Below are 22,112 nucleotides of genomic sequence, written 5' to 3' on the forward strand. Positions count from 1 at the left end.
GGAATTCCCTTCCCCCTTGCATTTCCCAGGTGAGCAGTGCCTCGCCCTGCTTCAGCTCTCGCTGGTCGGGCTGCACCCACGAACCAGCATCGACTGTCCGACATGCCCCAGTGAGATGAACCCGGTACCTCAGTTGAAAATGCAGAAATCACCCATCTTCTGTGTTGCACTGGGAGCTGGAGACTGGAGGTGTTCTTATTCGGCCATCTTGGGCAACCCCTCAAAACAGCTTCTTTAAAAATTCTGTAATGACTGTCACAGTTTTGTTCATGATTTTGTATCAATTGAAAGTTGGAGTTTTCCATTGGAGGGCAGTATCTTGAAGGTCATCATATATCTGGAACTTGGTAGAGGCTGTGGAAATTTTGTTGTAGAAATGCAAATATTGATTATATTTCTGGAACTTTCAGCACACACCCAAAATGAGATTCTAATCAGCTGTTTACAGCTAGAGAAGCCAGCCATATGATTACTCTCCCTCAAAATGTGGATGCTATGAAGATAGGGACTTTGCTGTTTCTTGGGGATTGAGTGCTGAATCCCTTGAGAGAAGGGAGCTGAGCAGGTAGAGGTAAAAGTATTACTATTATACAGGCTAGAGTGAGGCATGTGGCCTCAGTGTACAGCCACAGCAGGCTTCCCAAATGTGAACCCCACAAATACAGAGGCTTCGGCTTCCAAATATAGGCAACACCAGAGAAACCCAGGCCTCCTACACAAGGGGAGCCTTCATTGCTAAGCTTCCATCCACTTGGCTGAGAGCAAAACAGAGCATTGCTTTCTAGGTGAAGACCTCAATGAAGAGTAAGAGTCAGGCTGAGTTAAGGTTCCTTAACATGTTAAGGTTCCTCCACATGTTAAGGTTCCTCTGCCGAAATAATCATTTAACTACATCAATAAGGGAAACACCAGAGACCAGGGTAGTTACACGAATAGATAGGTGTCCTTCCGCATGGAATGGAATATGAGAAGTGGGGAATAAAGGCTCCCCTGTCCCCAGTGCTATTGGTAGAGCCGTGTACATATGTTCATGCTCTACAAGTGCTCGTGATGCTGTTCAGTAATGCTTTCCTATGTTTAAATAACTGTGGTAAAAACTTGTAAAAAATTTACCATCTTAACCATTTTTAAGTGTACAATTCAGTAATATTAAGTGTATTCACATTGTTATACAACAGATCTCTAGCACTTTTATAACTTGCATCTCTGAAACTATTCATTAAACACTTAATTCCACAGCCTTTGGCAACCACTGTTTTTGCTTTCTGTTTCTATCATTTTGACTGTTCTGGATACCTCATATGCATGGAATCATAAGCATTTGCCCTTTTGTGACTGGCTTGTTTTGCTTAGCATAATGTATTCAGGGTTCATCTGTGTTGTAGCATCTATGACAGGAAATTCTTCTTTTTAAGGCTGTATAATATTTCTTTGTGCATATATACCACACTTTCATTACCCACTCATCTGTTGGTAGACATTTGGGCTGCTTCCACCTCTTGGCTACTGTGAATCGTGCTGCAAAGAACATGGATGTGCAAGTATCTTTTTGAGATTCTGCTTTGAAATTTTTTAGATATATAATTCAGAATTTGGATTGCTGGATCATATGATAATTCTATTATTAATTTTTTGTGGAACTGCCATACTGTTTTTCACAATGGTTGCCCCGTTTTACATTCCCACTATTGGTGCACAGGGGTTCTAATTTCTCCATATCTTTGCCAACAGTTATCTTCTGTTTAATAGTGGCCATCCTAATGGGTGTGAGGTGATATCGCATTGTGGTTTTGATTTGCATTTCTCTGGTGATGTTGTCAAAGTTTCTCATATATTCTGGATGCTAATCTCTTATCAGATATGACTTTTGAATATTCTTTTCCATTCCACAGGTTTGTTTTCTTTGACACATGGTAGTTTTTAAGTTCAATATAGTCTTCTGTTTTTTATGCTACTAGGGCCCAACATTTTCACAACCAAGGAATCCTTTGGCTTATTTTTCTCCCATTGTCCTCAGATTTTGTAAGAAGTCTGTCTCCCAGATATTTAAAGAGTCAAAATGATGTCATATTAAAGCTGTGACAAGCTAATGAATATGTCATATTTCTTCATTTTTTGGCTATACTTACAGCATTCAGTATGCCAATTAGTTGATGGGCCAAAGTATTAGGTTGATGCAAAAGTAATTGTGGCTTAATAAATGGTTTTGTCATTGAAAATATCAGCTTTCAATTGGTTATTTGGGTTGTTCCTTTTCTGATGAATGCTTAAGCTATGTAAAATAGGTGTTTTTATAAACCATGTGTCTGTGGACCTCTTTTGAACAGTATTTCTTTAATTTTATCTTTTTAACTTAAAAAATTAAAGTGTAATCCATATTTAAACATTATGTGGTAGAATAAACTTCCAGACGTCACTAGTCATACACCCCATGTATGTTCCATATTGAGCTGTAAAATGTCGATAAAATAGAACTAATTTATAGTTCTTGCTCCCAAGAGCCTTGGCCTTATTCTCCAGGCAGGAATATACCCTAACAAACCAGTGGCAAAACAAACAAACAAAAACTAGTAAAAGCATTGCTTATTAATATGTTTGCAGTGGAATCTGAAAGAGGCCAGCTGCAGACATTCCTTGCCAAATTGAATAAATTTATACTTTCAGTATCTACTATGAACTGGCATTCTACCAGAGTTAAGCAATATACTTTGGGGATATTAATGCAGTGGGAAGACAAATCATTGGCTTATCTTCTATACCTAAATCATGTCACCTTGTGCTTAGCCTGTAGATCACGTTGGCAGAATAAGCTTCTTTGGCTTGCATAAATTTACAGTGTTGATGAGACTGGGAGAACAGAATGTGAAATGGTGATTTAGTAGATGTTTTTCATTAAAAAGCAGGCAAAGTCAGTCTATATAAAGTGTTATTTTTGATGTCATTTTTCACATTGAGAATGTAAATGACATTAAGAGCTCAAAATAGGGCTGACATAACAAGGAAAAGGATCAGATGTTTAGTTAAAAAAATTAATGTGTCCAGTTTCTTTTTCAAGGAAGTGCTATGAAGCATCTATAGAAAATAATTTGTAGTAAAAAAAAGTGTCACTAAATTGGGCTAGGCACGGTGGCTCTTGCCTGTAATCCCAGCACTTTGGGAGGCCGAGGCAGGTGGATCACCTGAGGTCAGGAGTTCAAGACCAGCCTTGCCAACATGGAGAAACCCCGTCTCTACTAAAAATACAAAAACTAGCTGGGCATGGTGGCGCCTGCCTGTAATCCCAGCTACTCGGGAGGCTAAGGCAGGAAAATCGCTTGAACCCGGGAGGTGGCAGTTGCGGTGAGCCAAGATCGCGCCATTGCACTGCAGCCTGGGCAACAAGAGCGAAACCTCCGTCTCAAAAAAAAAAAAAAAAAAAAAAGAGGCGTGCGCGGTGGCTCAAAGCCTGTAATCCCAGCACTTGGGGAGGCCGAGACGGGCGGATCACGAGGTCAGGAGATCGAGACCATCCCTGGCTAACAACTGTGAAACCCCATCTTACTAAAAAATACAAAAAACTAGCCGGGCGAGGTTGCGGCGCCTGTAGTCCCAGCCTACTCGGGAGGCTGAGGCAGGAAGAATAAGCGTTAAACCCGGGAGGCGGAGCTTGCAGTGAGCTGAGATTCAGCCCACTGCACTCCAGCCCTGGCGACAGAGCGAGACTCCGTCCAAAAAAAAAAAAAAAAAAAAAGAGAGAAAAAAAAAATGAAAGTTTCACTAATTATTTCCACAGATGCTCTGTTTGTTTAAAAAAAAGAAAGAAAATGAACTGTGAGACATACTTATCTAAATACTAAATGTTATTCTTAGTAGAGTTGAAGATCTGTGTATATGTGTGATACTACTTTTTGTCTACTTATTCTGTTTGTCTCTATGTCTACTCTTAGAAATCAGTCATAATGCATTCTCATTTACCCTAAGCTATATACCAAATCGTGCTGAACTTTTTTATTCTTGTTTATTCTTATTTATTCTTTTAGTAGACCTTTTTGCCATTCTGGTTTAGTACTTTAGTAGAAAAATGGAAGACAGGACATTAACTCTTGATACCATAAAGAGTTAATTGTGAAGAGCTAATGCAGACATTATTTATAAATGAACTAAAACTACTTAACCTAATGAAAGCCGAATGATTGCCTGTTCTTTCAGTTTTTAATACTGATTTAACTATCAGGAACCTCCCTTCTAGTTCTTTGAAACTTAATTATCTACTTATTCATTCATTTGTTCATTTATCAATTTAAGAAAATATTGTTTATTCTGGAAGGTAAAATGCTAATTGGGCTCATTTCAGTTGCCACATCTTTGAGAATTTCACAAAGCACCCAAGTTTTGGTATTTCCTTCTTTCCATGGGGACTGTTACTAACTAGAACCCAATCAATATTTGCCATGTTGAATTAAGGAATCTGAACCTGGTACCACACTTTGAAAAATCTGTCACAGTTAAACTGACCACTTATATTTATGGTTCTCCTGCAACCAGCTCTACCTTAAATATACATTCATTGTCACTTTTCTCTGCTTGAAGATTTGCAGGAAAGCATTGACTATTTTATACACTGAACATAATTATAATCAACATTTGATTGTTTTAATGCTCTAACTTCCATATTTTAATAACTTGGAATCCTCTTATTGCCTTTGTATCATTTCTGCTCTGATTATGAAATTTCCGATAAGATTTATCATTGATCGTACGTCTCTTCATTAATATGTATTTAGGTAATTGAAAGACTACATAAAGCTTCTTTCAACAATATTATGAATTGGCTGGATCTCTTTTGAGGTTTTGGAGACTTGGGGTTTGTACTGTGTCTTAAATGAAGTCTCAGAGGCATCAGTCTCAGAGATCAGTGATTGATCTGACAGGGGGCTTGGTTATTGGGATCCTTTGTTTTCCTCTGCTCCTTTTCCACCTGCTCCTTGTTGCCAGCCTTGTTCATCCTTAATTTAGGAGCTAATACAAGAAGGTTGAGAACTATGAAATACCCAAAATGTAAACAGAACTGTTCTGTCTCAGGGTTTCAGGGTAGAAAATCATATGGAAACTCCAGGGAATGTCTATGGCAAGGCTGCTTGTTTCCTACATGATTGAAATTTGCAAATTAAAAGGACAGAGATTTATATCATGCAGTTTTTCATAACTTGATTTTTTTTTCTCTTTTACCAGGTTTCACCAAAACTCATGCCAATGCAGCAGATCGCAAATTGAAATGTGAATATTTGTACCAGGCTGCGTGTTTTTCATTTTAAACACATAGGATTTAATTGAAAGGACACCAGTAATCATAATTGTGTATTTAACAGGTGGTTTTTGATTAGTTTTCTTCTAGGGTTTCAGACTTTATGCATCCATATAAACTGTTCTCTAGGCATGCTGTGACATTTTAATAAAAAGCAAAAGGAGCATTTATAATTATCTCATTTGTTAAGTTCTGAGAAGGTTGTCTTTATAATAGGTAATTATATTGAATGCATTTTCACTGAATATGGTATGTATGCTAAATTATATGAACCTTTCCCCAAGAAGGGCCCTAGAAATTGATGTGGCTTTCCTCTTAACTATTAATTATTAATCCTGAAAGAAAGATAACACATGTGATTTTTGTGGTTAGGAGAGTTGCTGTCATGATTGTTTTTTCTTCAACCTCCTCTGACTTTTCTTTTGGGGCTTCAGATTTTATGATTACATCTTCTAGAGCATCCCCCTTCTTCCTATACTGCTTTTAAACAAATGCCCAAGAAGGCAAGCAGGAATGTCTCTTGTGGGGAGAGCAGGGAGAAATAATTAGTTCAAACCAACTATCTGTCTGTGCTTTTCAAAGACTAAGGCATATTATAGGAATAGGAACAGAAGAAACTGATTCTTCTGTTTTCTCATTTTAAAACAGTCCAGTATTCCTTTGTATTCTCAAGGGTCCTTGAGAATATTTCTGTTATTGAGACCCTGTGGGCTACTTGTACTGTACCTCCTCTCAAGCCAAGAAGGGCTGCAGGATAATTTACCATGAATCCTTAGTAGCAGTGACAGCAGAGTTAAAAAATAAAAGGTGCTTTACTTTCAGGCTCTCGTTTTGGTTCAGAAAAGATTTTAAATATTGAATGACACTTCTACAGAACAACGATTTTTCTTCTGCCAAGGCTACTTCCTTTAACAAAGTCTCTTTAATTCAGTCTTGTCCAACTAGGGAAAATAATGAGGGACAAGTCTAGGGATTTGAAGTCAGTGAACTTTTAGTGTCAGGGGATAAACATGGTGGGTAGATCAGGTTTGAAGGAGACTTCCTTAGAGGTATTCTCAATACCAGACAGGGGCCCATGGGAATAACTTCAGAAGCATCCCGGATAATAGATGGGTAAGAAGTCTAGGCACCCTGAAGAACAAGTGAGACAGCTGGCCTCTGGACAGAGGTAGGCATAGTACAGTACAGTATATCATTCCTCTGGTCCTAAATATAGGAATGTATTCATGTTTTTAGGTGATGGTGGTCATTGAAACTCACTTGTCTTCAGGTGTAGCTACAATTGTGTAATGTACAATATTAGAGAAAGGACAGGCTTTTAATAAGTAACACACACCGTATATAAAATAGCCTTTCTGGCTGGCCACGTGGTTAAATGCATACCTTCCCAGTACTGGGGGGAAAAATGACCTTTCTTAGAATGTGCAAGTTTCATGAGAGTAATATATTGATATGATTTTGAAAAGAATTGTTGATAGTTACATCTTCAAACTTGCTTATCACTCCAGTATGCAACTTTAAGATATTGTGATTCTAAGTAGATGACTTTATATTCTTGATTAAAGAGTGCTATACATGTTAAGAAATGCATTAAGGAATATAATAAATATTCCAAAGTGATATAGATCAGTGTGATTGTCCTTTATTTCCCTTGGGTATGGCATTGCTAAATGTGGGAATAATGCAACAGATTGTCAGGATAGCTAACAATAAAGTCAGCACGCATCACGACTTCTAGTCAAGTTGTTGCTTTTCTTTTTATCTTACCAGAGAAAAGATATTGTTCTTCTAGAAAGATCAAATGAACATTGAGTTTCACAACTTGCTCCTTGTCAGAACCTGCTATGTTTGTAAAAATCATTTATCCAAGGCTTCATGGGTGAATCCTTGTTCGCTTTTTGTTAGACATTTTCCTTTACTGTACACATTAGTTGCCTAGTGCTGTGAGTTTATTTCCATTTTGAAGTGGCTCTAGTGCTAGTCTGCTCAGCATCTGTGTGGTAACAAAGGGGTGGGGATGTCCCCAGGATTTGCTACTTCTGGTAGCTCTCCTTAGTCGACAGTGGTTATACCCAGGGTTGTGCATATGACCAAGGATGTACCAGTTTATTTCTCCAGCATTTAAAAACAGATGAGAAGTCATCTTTCTTACTCCTCTTGGGCTATGAAGCCATAAGAATGTGAATCTGACACCAGTTCCCCATTTCTCTGCTACACACATGCACACACCTAGCTGAGCTCCAGCTGGAGAGAAAGAAACTGATACACAAAACATGGAGCTGTACAGGAAGTGTGTCAGTGGGAGTATTCTGGTGGTATTTGGATAGATGGTTCTGGAAGTGCCTAAGGCCAACTTCCTTCCAGCCATGCCTGGATAGAGTTTATAAATCTCCTTTTTGCTTGAGCAGACTTTTTGTCACCTGTAAGCACAGTGAAATCATACAGCTTTTGTAATTCTTTTTCACCACGGTGTCTCACTCTGTCACCTAGGTTGGAGTGCAGTGGCACAATCATGTCTCACTGCAGCCTTGGCCTCCTGGGCTCAAGTGATTCTTCCACTTTAGCTTCCTGAGTACCTGGGACTATAGGTGTGCACTACCACACTTGACTAATTTATTTTTTGTAGAAACGGAGTGTCACTATGCTACCCAGGCTTGCCTGGAGCTCCTGGTCTCAAGTGATCCTCCTGCCTGAGTCGCCCATAGTGCTGGGAATACAGGCATGACTCAACATGCATGCCATAATTCTTGAGTTCTGAGAGGGACCTGGTCTCCTAGAGAAGTTATGCAGAATATGAGCAAAACTGCTTGCACCTGGTCCCAGAGAACACAAGAGCATTTCTGGGTATTTACAGTGAGTAGGGAAGTTATGGGTAGAGGTTCATTCTCTTCCAATCTCAGTATATTCAGCACAAGTTTGGAATGTTATTTCAATGGAAGTATAAGCAAAGATTTAATCATTAGGTGGGTTTCTTTGGCACTAACTTCCTCCCTTTTCTCAGGGTGTGATCTTGAGTTTCTTAAGCTTATTTTCAGATCCTCCATCTTTAAAATAGGCGAGAATACGCTGTTTTCCACTGTGGTTCTGTAAGATGTAATTATAATATCTGGCTATAAAACTGACATCTTTTAAAAATGCTGTGCCATCATATTACTTTGGTGACAGAATTGTTTATTGTTCCTGTCCTTTTATTTAATGTCTACACTGCCTTCCCACTGGAGACAATACTGAATATCAAAGTGGATTTAAGTATAAATAACAATAAGTATTTGTGATCTGAGTGCGCATCTATGTGACATATTTGAAGATCCTGCCTCCATAAAGTTAGACACATCTGTGTAAAATCATCCAAACGCCCCTTGTGTATCACACAGCAGCTTCCATGAGCATGATGCCTACACCACTCCAGATAACTAATTGGTAACTCCTTTGTCTATGGGAAACAAATGTGTTTGATTGTGGTCATTATCACCCCTCATGGGGAGCTACTCTGGATGGTCCAGTGGAAAAGGGCCTCAGGAAACTCTACCCTGACTCTTGCATGGCCGACAGTGTGTATGTTGAAAACACCCTTATTTCTACTGACAAACTACAGGATCCCAAATGCCCAACACAGCCATTTTTTTGTTTTTGGCTCACTCCTAAGCACCAGGTATTCTATCTCTTGCCCTTTAAAGTTTTTAAGAGGGAATCAGACGGTTCCAGAAGCTGGCATATAAAACCTTGATGTTCCCTTGGAAGACCCTCTGTCTTGATGTGGAGATAGAAGGTAGCTTCTCCCATTTTGCATTCTTGGGGTTGGAGTACTCAACTCTCCAAACTGTTTCTGTAATTGCTCTGTTAATATTTATTGAATCAATTTGCTGGTTGAAAACATGGGTCATAGTACACCAGACTTAGAGGAGTTCCCTCAGCTAAATAATTAGCTAAGACCTTAGGCAGAGGTAAGAAAAGAAAAACAAGAGGTGGAATATGGAGGGCATAACACAGGAATAAAGAGACCTGCAATGGTCCCATGTTTAACACTTCATAATTTATAAAGCACCCAAAATATGCTAGCTAGCTTATTTGATTCTTGTAATAACCTGCCAGGGAGACATTATTACCTCCATTAAAATTAACTTGATTAGTTGGAAAAAAGTAATGTCTGTCAGTTCTTTAATCACATTAGCTTTTCAGGGCTAATGTTGGATTTTGTCAAGGTAGTTAATGAGATGTGAATTAAATCCCCTGAATAAAACTAGATTTGTGGCTCTTTGGTAAGCTATAAAACAGAATCCAAATTCTCTAAACCTAATGGAACAAATATTCAAATTTTGTTCCCTCTGCCCTCACAGTTCTTATACACAACCCAGTTTATAAGGGAAATGAGTAGTTGTCAAGTAAAAAGGATGATGCCACCCACCAGGCAAAATGTCCCTGTGGAAGACTTGTAATTACCATATGTGCTTACATGAAAGGTTCTATGTAGGTAAGCATGCTCACCTGACATCAACCAGAGGGACTGAGAGACTTTGTTTTATCTTTGTGGCTGAGCAACTTTCTGAAATTGTTTCTTTGCAATTAACCTTTACCCATGTTCAAAGTCAGAGTTGTACTTCAGACTAATTCAGTTGAGCCCCAGAAATAAAGCTGAGATTGTTACCAAACTGAACATGAGTTACCTGCTTGACACAGCAAAGCCAAACACTGATATTGGGATATGCAGCAAGAAAAAGTGAGGTATTTATTGCAGGGCAGCAAGCAAGGAGAATTAGGCAGCTCATGCTTAAGACCCAAACTTTTCAATGACTTACATGTAAGGGTTTTTAAAGACAGGATGACAGCGGTTACAGGTGAAGTCATAAGTCAATACATGGAGGCTGTATATTGGTGTAGCCCAAAAAGGACATCTTGAAGCAGGGCCCATAGGTCATAGACGGATTCAGAGATTTTCTGATTTGCAATTGATTAAGCTTTGCTTAAAAACTTGGGGTCAGTAGAAAAAAAATGTTAAGCTCTGGCCTGTGGGCATGACTTCCTCCAGGCCCCTCAGGAAGAAATTCAGAATGAAGAACATTGGTCAGAGTTCAGCCCTCAGTTCCCTAATATCTGAGGTCTGTGTGCCAGCAAAGAGCATTTTCCATTTGTTGGGGATCTGGGTTTCTGAAAAACAACTCAGGGACATAAATTAAGATGTTCTCTTGAGTTTCTATAGAGAACCAAATATTTCATTGCTCTCACTTCTTTGGCTGTTTTAAGCTATAGTTACCTTTTTGCTTAACAGGTTGCTCATAAGGCTGGCTACTTCTCAAGGATAGCTAGGTGCCTGGGATTTTCCTCGAAGGGACTCTAGGTTTTCTTTTATTTCTATGTTCTGTGGGCCCATCAGGCCTCAAAGAGGGGTCCCTGCTCCATCTCAATATTTACATCATCAAAGTAAATGTTACAGGTGACATAGAGGAATACTCAGTGAGATCTAATAGTTTCCTCCAACAGAAAAACAGGATCCGTGGAAAGAGGAAAACTGCTCATGGCACTGGAGCCCGTGGAGTGGGTTGGAGTTGGGGTTGGAGTGAGAAGGCATTAGGGTTCAGCAAGACACACTTTATATTAAACATTTGTTATTATTGTATTTTTTTAAATGTTAAGACAGCATCAATTTTTAAATGCACTATGATTTTGTTTGCTTTCTTATCACTTAGAAATTTTATTGTGTAGATACTAAGATTTTTTAGACTTCTCCTCAGTCCCAGGTGAGTTCACCAATTACTTCCTGCCCAAGAGTCATTAATGGATGCCTTGTGCAGCTGATAGGCATTGCGAGCAGTTAATCACCCAAGAAAATTGAGCAGTCTTGAAATCTGTGCATTTGAAATCCAGGAGTTTTTCAGAGACAGGAGGGGTCAAGTGGTCAAAGAGACAGGGTCAGGGTGAGGATCAGGTCAGGAGAAGGGTGGAGGTGTGGGGAGCTGGTGCCTGCCTCAGCTCCCCCTCTGGAACAGTAGGGCAACCAGAGACCAAGGGCACCAAGACAATTGTAGTGTGCCACCATTTGTGAGATGCATCTCAAAAAAATCAAAGGTGATAAAATGTGGAAAATTGTTTATCTTTGCTAAAATCAATGAATTGCAGGGAGTCCTCTCAGGCCTTTCTGAATTGACATAATGTTTAAGAATATTTTAAAGAAACATCTTGTCATTACATTCTATAACATACAGCACTGATTACATAGGAAATGATCCCTAAGGACCTCTTTCACAAATAAGAGTTGGTAATTATATTAGTGTGTATGTAAGTAAGTGCATAAAAATGGTTCCTCCAGCAGTCCAAGTGTTCATTGTGGAAACTTTCCATCATGATTTGCCTTCCAGGTTTGTCTCCGTGTCCTCCTAACCTTTTCCCCTCACTCCCATCTTTTCCATACACACAGTTTCTATCTCAGGTATATAAAAGTTTTGCCTGTAATCCCAGCACTTTGGGAGGCCACGGTAGGTGGATCACCTGAGGTCAGGAGTTCGAGACTAGCCTTACCAACATGGCAAAACCCCGTCTCTACTAAAAATACAAAATTAGCTGGGTGTGGTTCATGCCTGTAATCCCAGCTACTTGGGAGGCTAAGGCAGGAGAATCACTTGAACCCGGGAGGCAGAGGTTGCAGTGAGCTGAGATCACGCCATTACACCCAAGCCTGAGCAAAAAGAGTGAAACTCCATCTCAAAAAAAAAGAAAAGTTTGTGAAAAATTTTAAATATTGAGGTGGGTGCAGTGGTGCATGCCTATAATCTTAGCACTTTGGGAGGCCGAGGCAGGTGGATAACTTGAGCTCAGGAGTTCGAAACCAGCTTAGGCAAGACATGGTGAAACCCCATCTCTACCAAAAATACAAAAAAAAAAAAAAAAATCAGCTGGGCATGGTGACACACACCTGTAGGCCCAGCTACTTTGGGGGTTGAGGTGGGAAGATGGCTTGAGCCCAGGAGGTCAAGGCCACAGTGAGCTGAGATCACACCACTGCCCTCCAGTGACAAAGTGAGACCCTGTCTCAAAAAAGAAAAACTTTTAATGTTGTAATTAAAGATATTTAACATGGTATAGATACTTAGATATATAAACAAAGTATAGAAGGCCAGTGCATCTGAGGAGGTACTTCTGTTAAGTCAGTAGTATGAAACTCCATATGAGATTGTTGAAGTGAACAATGCCATTTAGGATGAATGTGATCAAATTGGACAAAGCACAGGAAGACAAATAATTAAAAAGAATACAACTATGGGGCAAGAATAAAATGCCATGGAATATTTAACTTGCAGAAGAGAAGTTAAAAGAGTGATTTAACAAGAATTTAGAGAACTGAGAACTGCTGTTTATAACTAAAGAATGCCCAGGTCCAAAGGGAAAGAAGAAGAAGAGGATGTGGAATTTAATTTAGACACTAAGCACCATTTCATGACAATGAGATTTTAAGAAACAGGAATTAAATGGCCTATTTATTCATTCATTTAAGTTAAATTGTATTACATATATTTAAGGTATACACCATGATGTTCATTTATTTACTGGTAGGAATTGAGGGAGAGAGAGAGAGGGTGAGAGAGGAGAGGTGTTGAGTAGTCGAATTTGAAGACAGTTCTGGAATCTAGCATTCATAAAATCTAGTATTCAAGGACTGGCTTTATAGCCTGAATTCTCTTTGTAAATGTATTAATTATTTCATTATCCAAAAAAATCTATTTGTATATGCTTGGCAAATAATAGATGCTCAATAACTTTTTAGTGAAAGAGTGAGTAAAGAGAATATGAACTAATAATTCAGTGGCACAGAATCATATTTACACAAAATTCAGTTTGTCTTTTTAAATTTCTAACTCCAAATAATAACAGCAAACAAGCACAACTGGCCCAGAGATACCAGGGATAGTTAAGGTCTCTCTCTGTCGCTGTTTCTTTTCCCTCTTCCTTTCTTTTTTCCTTCTTTACTTCCTTTTAAGAGATATGTATTGAGCAGTCTTATCAGTCAGAGTCCAATCAGGAGACAGAAAGTACATGGTGAGTTGAACAGGGAAAGTTTAAAATAAAGAATGGTTAACTATAACAGGAAATTGGAGGAATGCATAATTGACTATTAAGAAGTAAAGCAAATTCTAAGCAACATGAGAATAACAGCTATAAGGAGCAACCACTACACTAAGGGTTGAAATAGAGCATCCAAGGAACAGGCCTCCAAGGCTGAGATCCAGACCTTGTTCAAAAGTGCATGGCTGTGGCTCACTGGATGGCAGAGAAGTCAACGTGGTTCTATGCCAACAGAACTTTCTCGAAATCTGCTTCTGGGGTGCAACAGGAAGCTGTCACAGAGGTGGAGCCATGCTTCTCCTGGTGCCACAAAGTCACCTGAAGAGGTGCTAGGGAAGCTGTTAACAGGGAGGTGTCTCATCTGGGGCATTCTACTGCACAGACACCTGAGAGAATGCTGGGGGATGTAGCTGGCTGCTGGGCCCCATTGCCTGCCACATACTGCAGGAGCCAGGAATGGGAAAAGCCAATTTTGCTGTGATTGTTGGGTACTGGGGAAGCTATGTGTGTTGCAGGATCCTGGAAAGAGAAGCATACCAGAACTAGGAGGATAAAGCTCTTCCTCTTCCAGTGTCTCTCCAGCACCTTCCATTCACAAAGCTTAATATAGTGTCAGTTGGCAAAGAAGTCATATTTGCAGGCTTCATCTGTATTATCTTGGACAAAGCAATGAAGGGTGAATTTGGAGCCGGAGGTCAGCAAGTTGCTAACTGACATAAGTGCCTGCTATGAGCCAGTAGTGTACTAGATGCTAGGGATATGGCAATAAGAAAGCGTATTGTCTCACCCTCATGGAGCTTAGAGTCTAGTGGCGAGAAATAGCTCGTAATCACATAATCACACTTAAGAGTTAACTTATAATTGTGTTGAGTTTCCTTTTTATGAAGAAAAAGGATGAGTGCCATGAGAGGTTATTTTAAAGGGTCTTGAAGTTATATTAATATTTCTTACTTGCCTCTGTTCAGCACATCCTTGCATTTGCCACAGGTTGTTCAATTAAAATGTGTAAGCGTGTGTAAAAAGAAGCTAAAGTGACTCTTGACAATAAAAACCAACCAACCAAAAAAAAGCCCTCAAAACAATATGGAGATCAACTAACTTATCATCTGTGAAAAATTACAAAAAGAATTCAGCCACAAGGCAGAACTCTGGTAAGAAGTGGTTAGAGGACAAAAATCAAACATCACTTATGCTTGATTTGAGAAAATCTCAACTTTAAAGTTTCAGTGAAGTAATAGAGTTATTAAAAGGATATGAAATGGAATGATTCTGGCCCAGGGTGAAAGCCATACCACTCAGTGGCTATTGTAGTCATTTGATTATAGATGTTTTATTGTGGAAGGATATTACATAGATACAATCTGTTCTGAAGGGGTCAATTGAAATACTCTGGTGACTCAGGAAATGCAGCAGTGAGAATGCTGCTGACCAAACTGAGCCAGCTGTGTTTTTCAGAGAAGAAGCAATTGTGAAATGACCTCATTGTCATCTGTAATATCATGGAGAAGCAGAAATGTTCCAAGGACATCTGAGCCGGTGTTAAACCCGAACATGTTTATAAAAATTAACTCTGGCATAAACGAAACTACTTTATATGGTTAGAAGGGAAAAATGAAAACATACCTGTTCTATACATGGAATACATCCATTTGTTTATTTCATATGAGTATCCAATTAATAAGGAAATTTTTTTTTCATTTAACAAGACCATAGCACAAAACAATCTATCAATCTACCAATATGTATACAACCTGTAAATCTAGTCCAGAAAAAGAGCAATTATATTTTAAAAAATTACTAAAACAGTCTAAGTTGTTCATCTGCCAAATAGGTCATAGTTTGTAAGCACTAATTTTAATAATAAAAATAGAAAGCATTTTGAAGCTTTGTTCCGCAACCAACTTATGTCCCTTAATCTTGGGAATCTCATGACTTGACCTTGTCAGGAAAAGTATTAATTTGTGGGTGAAATGATATGACATGAGGATTTGCTTAAAAATGCTCTGTCAAGTAATGATGATAATGACAATTATAGAAAAATCGATGAAATTATATTGGCAAAATTTGGGTAAAGCTGGGGGTGACAGGTACATGAAAGTTAATTATACTGTTTTCTTTGCTGTATGTTAGAAATTTGTCATATTAGAAGAGTTTTCCTAGGAAAGGTATAAATGCAATATCCATTATAGCATATTTATGATAATTACAGTTTTGAATAAGAAAACTTAGTGATGATTCCCTGAGGCTGGGATTAAGAATTTAGTCAAGAGGAACTACAATCTCATTGGAAGAGAGAAGATGAGGATGGATTTTTTAAAAATCAAGTTCACTTTTATTATTTCAATCACTAATAATGCAAACCCCGGGAGAATGAAAATAAGTACAAAAAGCATGAAAAAAACAACATTATTAGCTATCAGGGAAATGCAACTTAAAGCCATAATAAGATACTACTACACACATGACAGAATAACTGAAATAAAAACTGTGACAACACCAAATACTGGTAAGGATATGGAGACGCTAAATCCCTCACATATTTCTGGGGGAATGTAAAATGATATAGCCATTCCGGAAAACAGTTTGGCAGTTTTTTATAAAACTAAACATGTAGTTTACTGTATGGCCCAATATATGCACTATTGGGCATTATTCCAGAAAAATGAACGTATGTTGATATAAAAACCTATACAAGAATATCAGCAGCAGTTTTATTTACGAAAGTCAAAAACGGAGCAGCCCAGATATCCTTAAATGGGTGAATGGTTAAACAAACTGTGGGAAATCCTTAAATAGAATACTACTCAGCAATAAAAAGAAATAAACTATTGATATATGCAACAACTAGGATGAATTTCCAGGGAATTACACTGAGAAAAACAAAGCCTGTGCCAAAAGACTATATACAATATGATTTCCCTTTTGTAACATTTTTGAAATGATAAAATTTTAGGAACAGAGAACATATCAAATGTTGTCAGGGGTTAGGGACCTGGGAGGGAAAGTAGAAGAGAGATGTGTGTGGTTATAACAGAGTCACAGGAGGGATTCTTGGGGTGATGGAACTGTTCTGTATTTCACCTGTAGTGGTGGATATATGAACCTACACATGTAATACAAGTGAACAGCACTAAATCACACACACACATGCACACACACAAGTAAAGCACAAGTGAGCATAAGCAATATGAATAAAATGAGTATATTCTCATTAACCTAGTTGTGATATTGTAATATAATTTTGTAAGACGATCCCATCAGAGGAAAATAGGTAAAGAGTACATGGGATCTCCCCGTTGTTATCTCTCACAGCTTCCTGTGAAACTAAAATTATCTCAATAAAATTTCAGCTACAAATAAAGTTCAAAATCAGTGTTGAAAGGCTGCCTTTTAATCTGCTCAAAACCTTGATAGATGATCTTCTTGACTTTCTTTTTTTTTCAAAGGAAATAAAAAGAAATGGTTGTAATCTTCCTACTAATGATAGGAAACTCTTTACTTGGTTTACCTAGGAATGCCACCCCCTGGCTGGATGCCTCTCATCAAGTTTCGTAACCTCACTGGGTGGATTTCCTAATATGTAAATGGATATAATACCTTCCTCACAGGGCTGTTGAAAGGATTTAAAATATATCTGAAGTTCCTGGCACATAGTTGCCAATTAAAAAAATTCTTTACACTAGAGATAATGTTTCATTTATAAGATTTTATAGTCCCTGCTTTTTTAACTTCTTTTTTCCCATTCATCTTTGGGAATTTCCATATGTGTTTGTGTATTCCCCGGAATATGAATATATTATAGACAGTAAAATTTCTGGTTAAGAATAAAGAAAGTTTGGAGAGAAAGCTTGAAACTAGTGACCCAAAAGAGATGTTCGATTATCTGTGATTTTCAGTGATATAGCCTCTTCTTGGCCAAGTGTAGCATATGAAATCAGGGACTAGCAGCATTGAATGGCAATTTAAAATGCTGCTTAATTAAGCCATTAAAGATGAATATAAATTCTTACGGTGATTTTTCATCAATTCTTGTTTTTTACCAAGGACACCTGTTGATTTAAAAGTGTAGAAGTACTGAGTGAGAGCTTGTTCTGTTCTTGTAATGAGGAGTTATGAAAGATCAGCATTGTCCCATTAGTGACTATGTGCATATCCAGATCCATGTAATTTTATGAAGCAGACAATGAGTATTTTTGAAGGCAAATGAGGAAAATCACTCTTTTAGAAACCAAGCTGGGAGTTCTCTACTTCCAGGAATAGTGGCATAGATTGGTATAGATAAATCTGGCAACAGAAAGCTACCAGGAAGGCTGGATAAAATACCCCCACACCTGTTCCACTATCTCCACCACCACCACTACCACCACCACCACACACACACACACACACACACACACAAATGTTTGAGGACATCAAAGAAAAGCTGAAACTTTCTGGAGCAATAAAGAAGCAAAATGAGGTTAGTTTTATATTCTTAAACTTGACATTCCATGGCATTGTTCCCTTTGAGGTGTTTGCTAACTTACAGAACTTGTAGGGCCAAAACACTGAGAAAGCAAATACAAAGTGACAGCTAAGAGTCTGAGAAACTTAGATGAACTTCAGTTGTCTTATCAGTTGGGGAGACAGCAATTAGGAATCAGAGCCAGCCAAAAAAAAAATGGTCCTACTAAAGACCTCAGAATTCCAATTACAGTTGACCCTTGAACAACATAGGTTTGAACTGTACACAGATATTTTTTCAATAAATACACTGAAAATATATTGGAGATTTGCAGCAACTGGAAATAACTTGCAGATGAACCAAGTAGCTTAGAAAAATAAAGTTAGGTATGTCAAGAATACATAAAATATATGTAGATGCTAATCTATTTTGTCCTTTACTACCATAAGATATATACAAATCTAACATAAAAAGTTAAAATTTATCAAAATTTGTGCACACACTCACTATACACAATGTCATTTGCAGTCTAAGGAAATATAAATAAATATAAAGATGCAGTAGTAAGTGATAACTGCATAAAATTAACTATAGTAGTACTGTACTACTACAATAACTTTCTAACTACCTTCTTTTGCAAATGCAGTGAGCTCCTGTTGTGAGTATCCAAGTCTCCATTTAAAATGCCATGCCATACTAATCATCTCCATAATAGCACAGTTTGTCTCTCTCATAAACTTCTTATCACAGTAAAAAGTGATCTCTCATGTGGACATTTTTGTTGTGTTTCATGCAATACCATAAACCTTAAATAATACTATGGGACTAATACAAAGTGCCACTAGTAGTGCTGAAAGTGCTCCCAAGAAGCATAGAAATGTCATGGCATTACAAGAAAAGTTTGGGTCACTTGATATGTACCACAGATTGGGGTCTAAAGCTGTGATTGCCCACCATTTCAAGATAAATGAATCCAGTGTAAGGACCACTGTTAAAAAATAAAAAAAGAAGGAAATTTGTGAAGCTCTTGCAGCAGCTATGCTAGCAGGCACAAAATCCTTGCCCTTTTTGTGAAGTGCCTATTTATCTTGTATTATCTTGTATCTGTATTGAAAATGCAGCTTTATATGGGTGCAGGGTTGCATAATAGGAAAGGCATACCTATAAACTCTAATATGATTTGAGATAAAGCAAAGTCATTGTATGTGACAACTTAAAGCAAAAAGAAGATGAAGGATCTAAAACTGGAAAATTTAATACCAGCAAGGGGTGGTTTGATAATTTGAGAAAGAGGTTTGACTTTTAAAATGTCAAGACAACAGGAGGAGCTTCTGCTGACCAACAGACTGCAGATGAGTTCTTAAATGCCATTAAGAAAATCATTGAGGGGAAAGGCTATCTGCCTGACCAAGTTCTTAATGCAGATGAAAGTGCCCTATTCCAGAATATCCACAAAAGAATTTTATTAGTAAGGAAAAGAAGAGAGCACCTGGGTTTAAAGCAGGAAGGGATAGGCTAATTCTACTGTTTTATGCAAGTTCAGTCAGGTTTATGATCAGGATTGCCCTTACCTATAAAACTGCTATCTGCTGAACCTTGAAGGTAAAAAAGAAAAGAAACATTTTATCTGAGGAATATGCATCTCCTTTAAATTATCAGGCCTAGGGAGGCATAGGAATGAGACACCAATTTTGTCCAACTTCCCCATTGAGCTGAGTAATCATCACTTGAAGCTGCATGCTATGTGGACTCTAGACTGACCGATGACACAAATAGCTATAAACTAACCTAACAATCCCACATACTGGACACATAAATCATACCCTAGAGTTCAACAGTGTACAACAATCACTAATAAATGCTATTTTTGTGAACCCATGAAGAATTCCTGACAAACAACTTTGTATTAGCCCACTCCTTGTTCCCCTTGTTTGCCCTTAAAAACCTACTATAATAAAGGCTACATGGAGCACATATCCAAGGTTGCTTGGGTGTGAGTCTTCTGGGAAGCTCTTCCCATTTTAGTTCAAGTTTGAAATTATATTTTATGCTTCAGTTTCTTTCTTTAGGCCAACAAAGGGAAAAGATAAGCACCTGCTTCCAGTCTTCTGATTATACAACAAGAAGGCCTGGACAGTAGGATCCCTTTTCTGGATTGGTTTCATCAATGTTTTGTCCTTGAAGTCAGGAAGTACCTTGCCAGTAAGGGACTGCCTTTTCAAGTTCTTTTGATATTGGACTATACCCCTGCTCATCCAGAGCCCTGTGAGTTTAATATTGGAGGTGTCAAAGTGGTCCACTTGCCTCCAAACACAGCATCTCTAATTTGTCCTCTAGACTGAGGGTCATAGGAACCTTTAAGGCTCATTACACATGCTACTCTATGGAAAAGATTGTCAATGCTATGACAGAGAAACCTGGTAGTTAGAATGTAACATAAGTCTAAAAGGATTACACCATTGACTATGCCATCCTTGTTATAGAAAAACCGATGAAAACCATCAAGCCCAAAATAATACATTCCTGCTGAAGAAAACTGTGTCTATATGTGCATGACTTCACAGGATTTACAACAGAGCCAGTCAAGAAAATCATGAAAGAAGTTATAGATATGTCAAAAAAAAGTAGGGGGTGAAGTGTTCGAAGATTTTGTGAATCTTAGAGAAATTCAAGTGGTAATAGGCACCACAGCAGAGGAATTAACAGAATATGACTTGATAAAGATGAGTGCTTCTAAACCATGCCAAACTATGAAAAACAAGACAGAAGAAGCAGTGCCAGAAAACAAATTGACATTAGATAATGTGGCAGAAGGATTCCAATTATTCAAAACTGCTTTTGACTTCTTTTATGACATGGACCCTTCTATGATACAGGCAATGAAACTGATGCAAATAGTGGAAGAAGTATTGGTACTGTATAGAAATATTTCTAGAGAAATGAAACAAGCAAAAAGTCAGAAATTATGATGCATTTCCATTAAGTTCCACCAGTGTGCCTGCCTCTCCTTCCTCCTCTCTACCTTCTCCACCTCTGCCACTTCTGCCACTCCTGAGATGGCAAGATCCATCCCTCCTCTTCTTCAGCCTACTCAATGTGAAGACCATCAGAATAAAAACCCTTTTGATGATCCACTTTCACTTAATGAATAAGTATAATTTATCTCCCTTGTGATTTTTTGAATAACATTTTCTTTTCTCTAGCTTATTGTAAGAATGCAGTATATCATCCACATAATATATAAAATATGGGTTACTAGACTGCTTATATTATTGTTAAGGCTTCCAGTCAACAGAAGGCTATTAGTAGTTAAGTATTTGAGGAGTCAAAATTTATATGCAATTTTTTATTATACTTTAAGTTCTGGGATACATGCACAGAATGTGCAGATTTGTTACATAGGTATACACATGCCATGGTGGTTGCTGCACCCATCAATCTGTCCTCTACATCAGATATTTCTCCTAATGCTATTCTTCCCCTAGCACCCCACACCCCAACAGGCCCTGGTGTGTGGTATTCCCCTCCCTGTGTCCATGTGTTCTCATCGTTCAACTCTCACTTATGAGTGAGAACTTGTGGTGTTTGGTTTTCTGTTCCAGTGTTAGTTTGCTGAGAATGATGGTTTCCAGCTTCATCCATGTCCCTGCAAAGGACGTGAACGCATCCTTTTTTATGGCTGCATAGTATTCCATGGTGTATATATGCCACATTTTCTTTATCCAGTCTATCATTGATGGGCATTTGGGTTAGTTCCAAGTCTTTGTTATTGTGAATAGTGCTGCAATAAACATACATGTGCATGTGTCTTTATAGTAGCATGATTTATAATCCTTTGGGTATATATCCAGTAATGGGATTGCTGGAGTCAAAGAATGATTGCATGAGGGGGATGGCTTCCCTATCCCCCATGTTGGTCAAGGGTCAACTATAGTTCTCCTGAAGACTATACTTCAGAAGTACCTAATAGAAAGAAAAAGAAAATTCCTCTAAAAAGGATCTCAGAAAGAGCTTCAAAGCATTGCCCCAATTTTTTACACACAGATGTGCCATATGTTGGAACCATTAGACATGGACATAGAAAAAGATAAATACATTCAAGAAAATAAATGATGAGGTGGATAATTTAACCAGAGAAACTCTAACATAATAAAGTCAAGAACCCAATATAGCTGAGTGCAGTAGCTCATGCCTCTAATCCCAGCACTTTGGGAGGCTGAGGTGGGCAGATCACCTGAGGTCAGGAGTTCGAGACCAGCCTGACCAACATGGAGAAACCCCATATCTGCTAAAAATACCAAAAAAAAAAAAAAAAAAAAAAAAAAAAGG

At 38.2% G+C, this 22,112-nt stretch overlaps 1 protein-coding gene across 1 annotated transcript in view; it reads left to right on the top strand.

Moving 5' to 3' along the window:
- Nucleotides 1-6,905, top strand: part of OXCT1 (3-oxoacid CoA-transferase 1) — a 145,380-nt gene extending 138,475 nt beyond the window's left edge. Inside the window, exon 18 of the mRNA XM_017867294.1 lies at nucleotides 5,212-6,905. Coding sequence (XP_017722783.1) covers nucleotides 5,212-5,253 — 42 coding nt within the window. The 3' untranslated portion in view covers nucleotides 5,254-6,905. The remainder of the gene's footprint in view (nucleotides 1-5,211) is intronic.
- The last annotated feature ends 15,207 nt before the right edge of the window (nucleotides 6,906-22,112 follow it).

Source organism: Rhinopithecus bieti, unplaced genomic scaffold (assembly GCF_001698545.2).
Source record: "Rhinopithecus bieti isolate Rb0 unplaced genomic scaffold, ASM169854v2 scaffold_3521, whole genome shotgun sequence".
Lineage (NCBI taxonomy): Eukaryota > Metazoa > Chordata > Mammalia > Primates > Cercopithecidae > Rhinopithecus > Rhinopithecus bieti.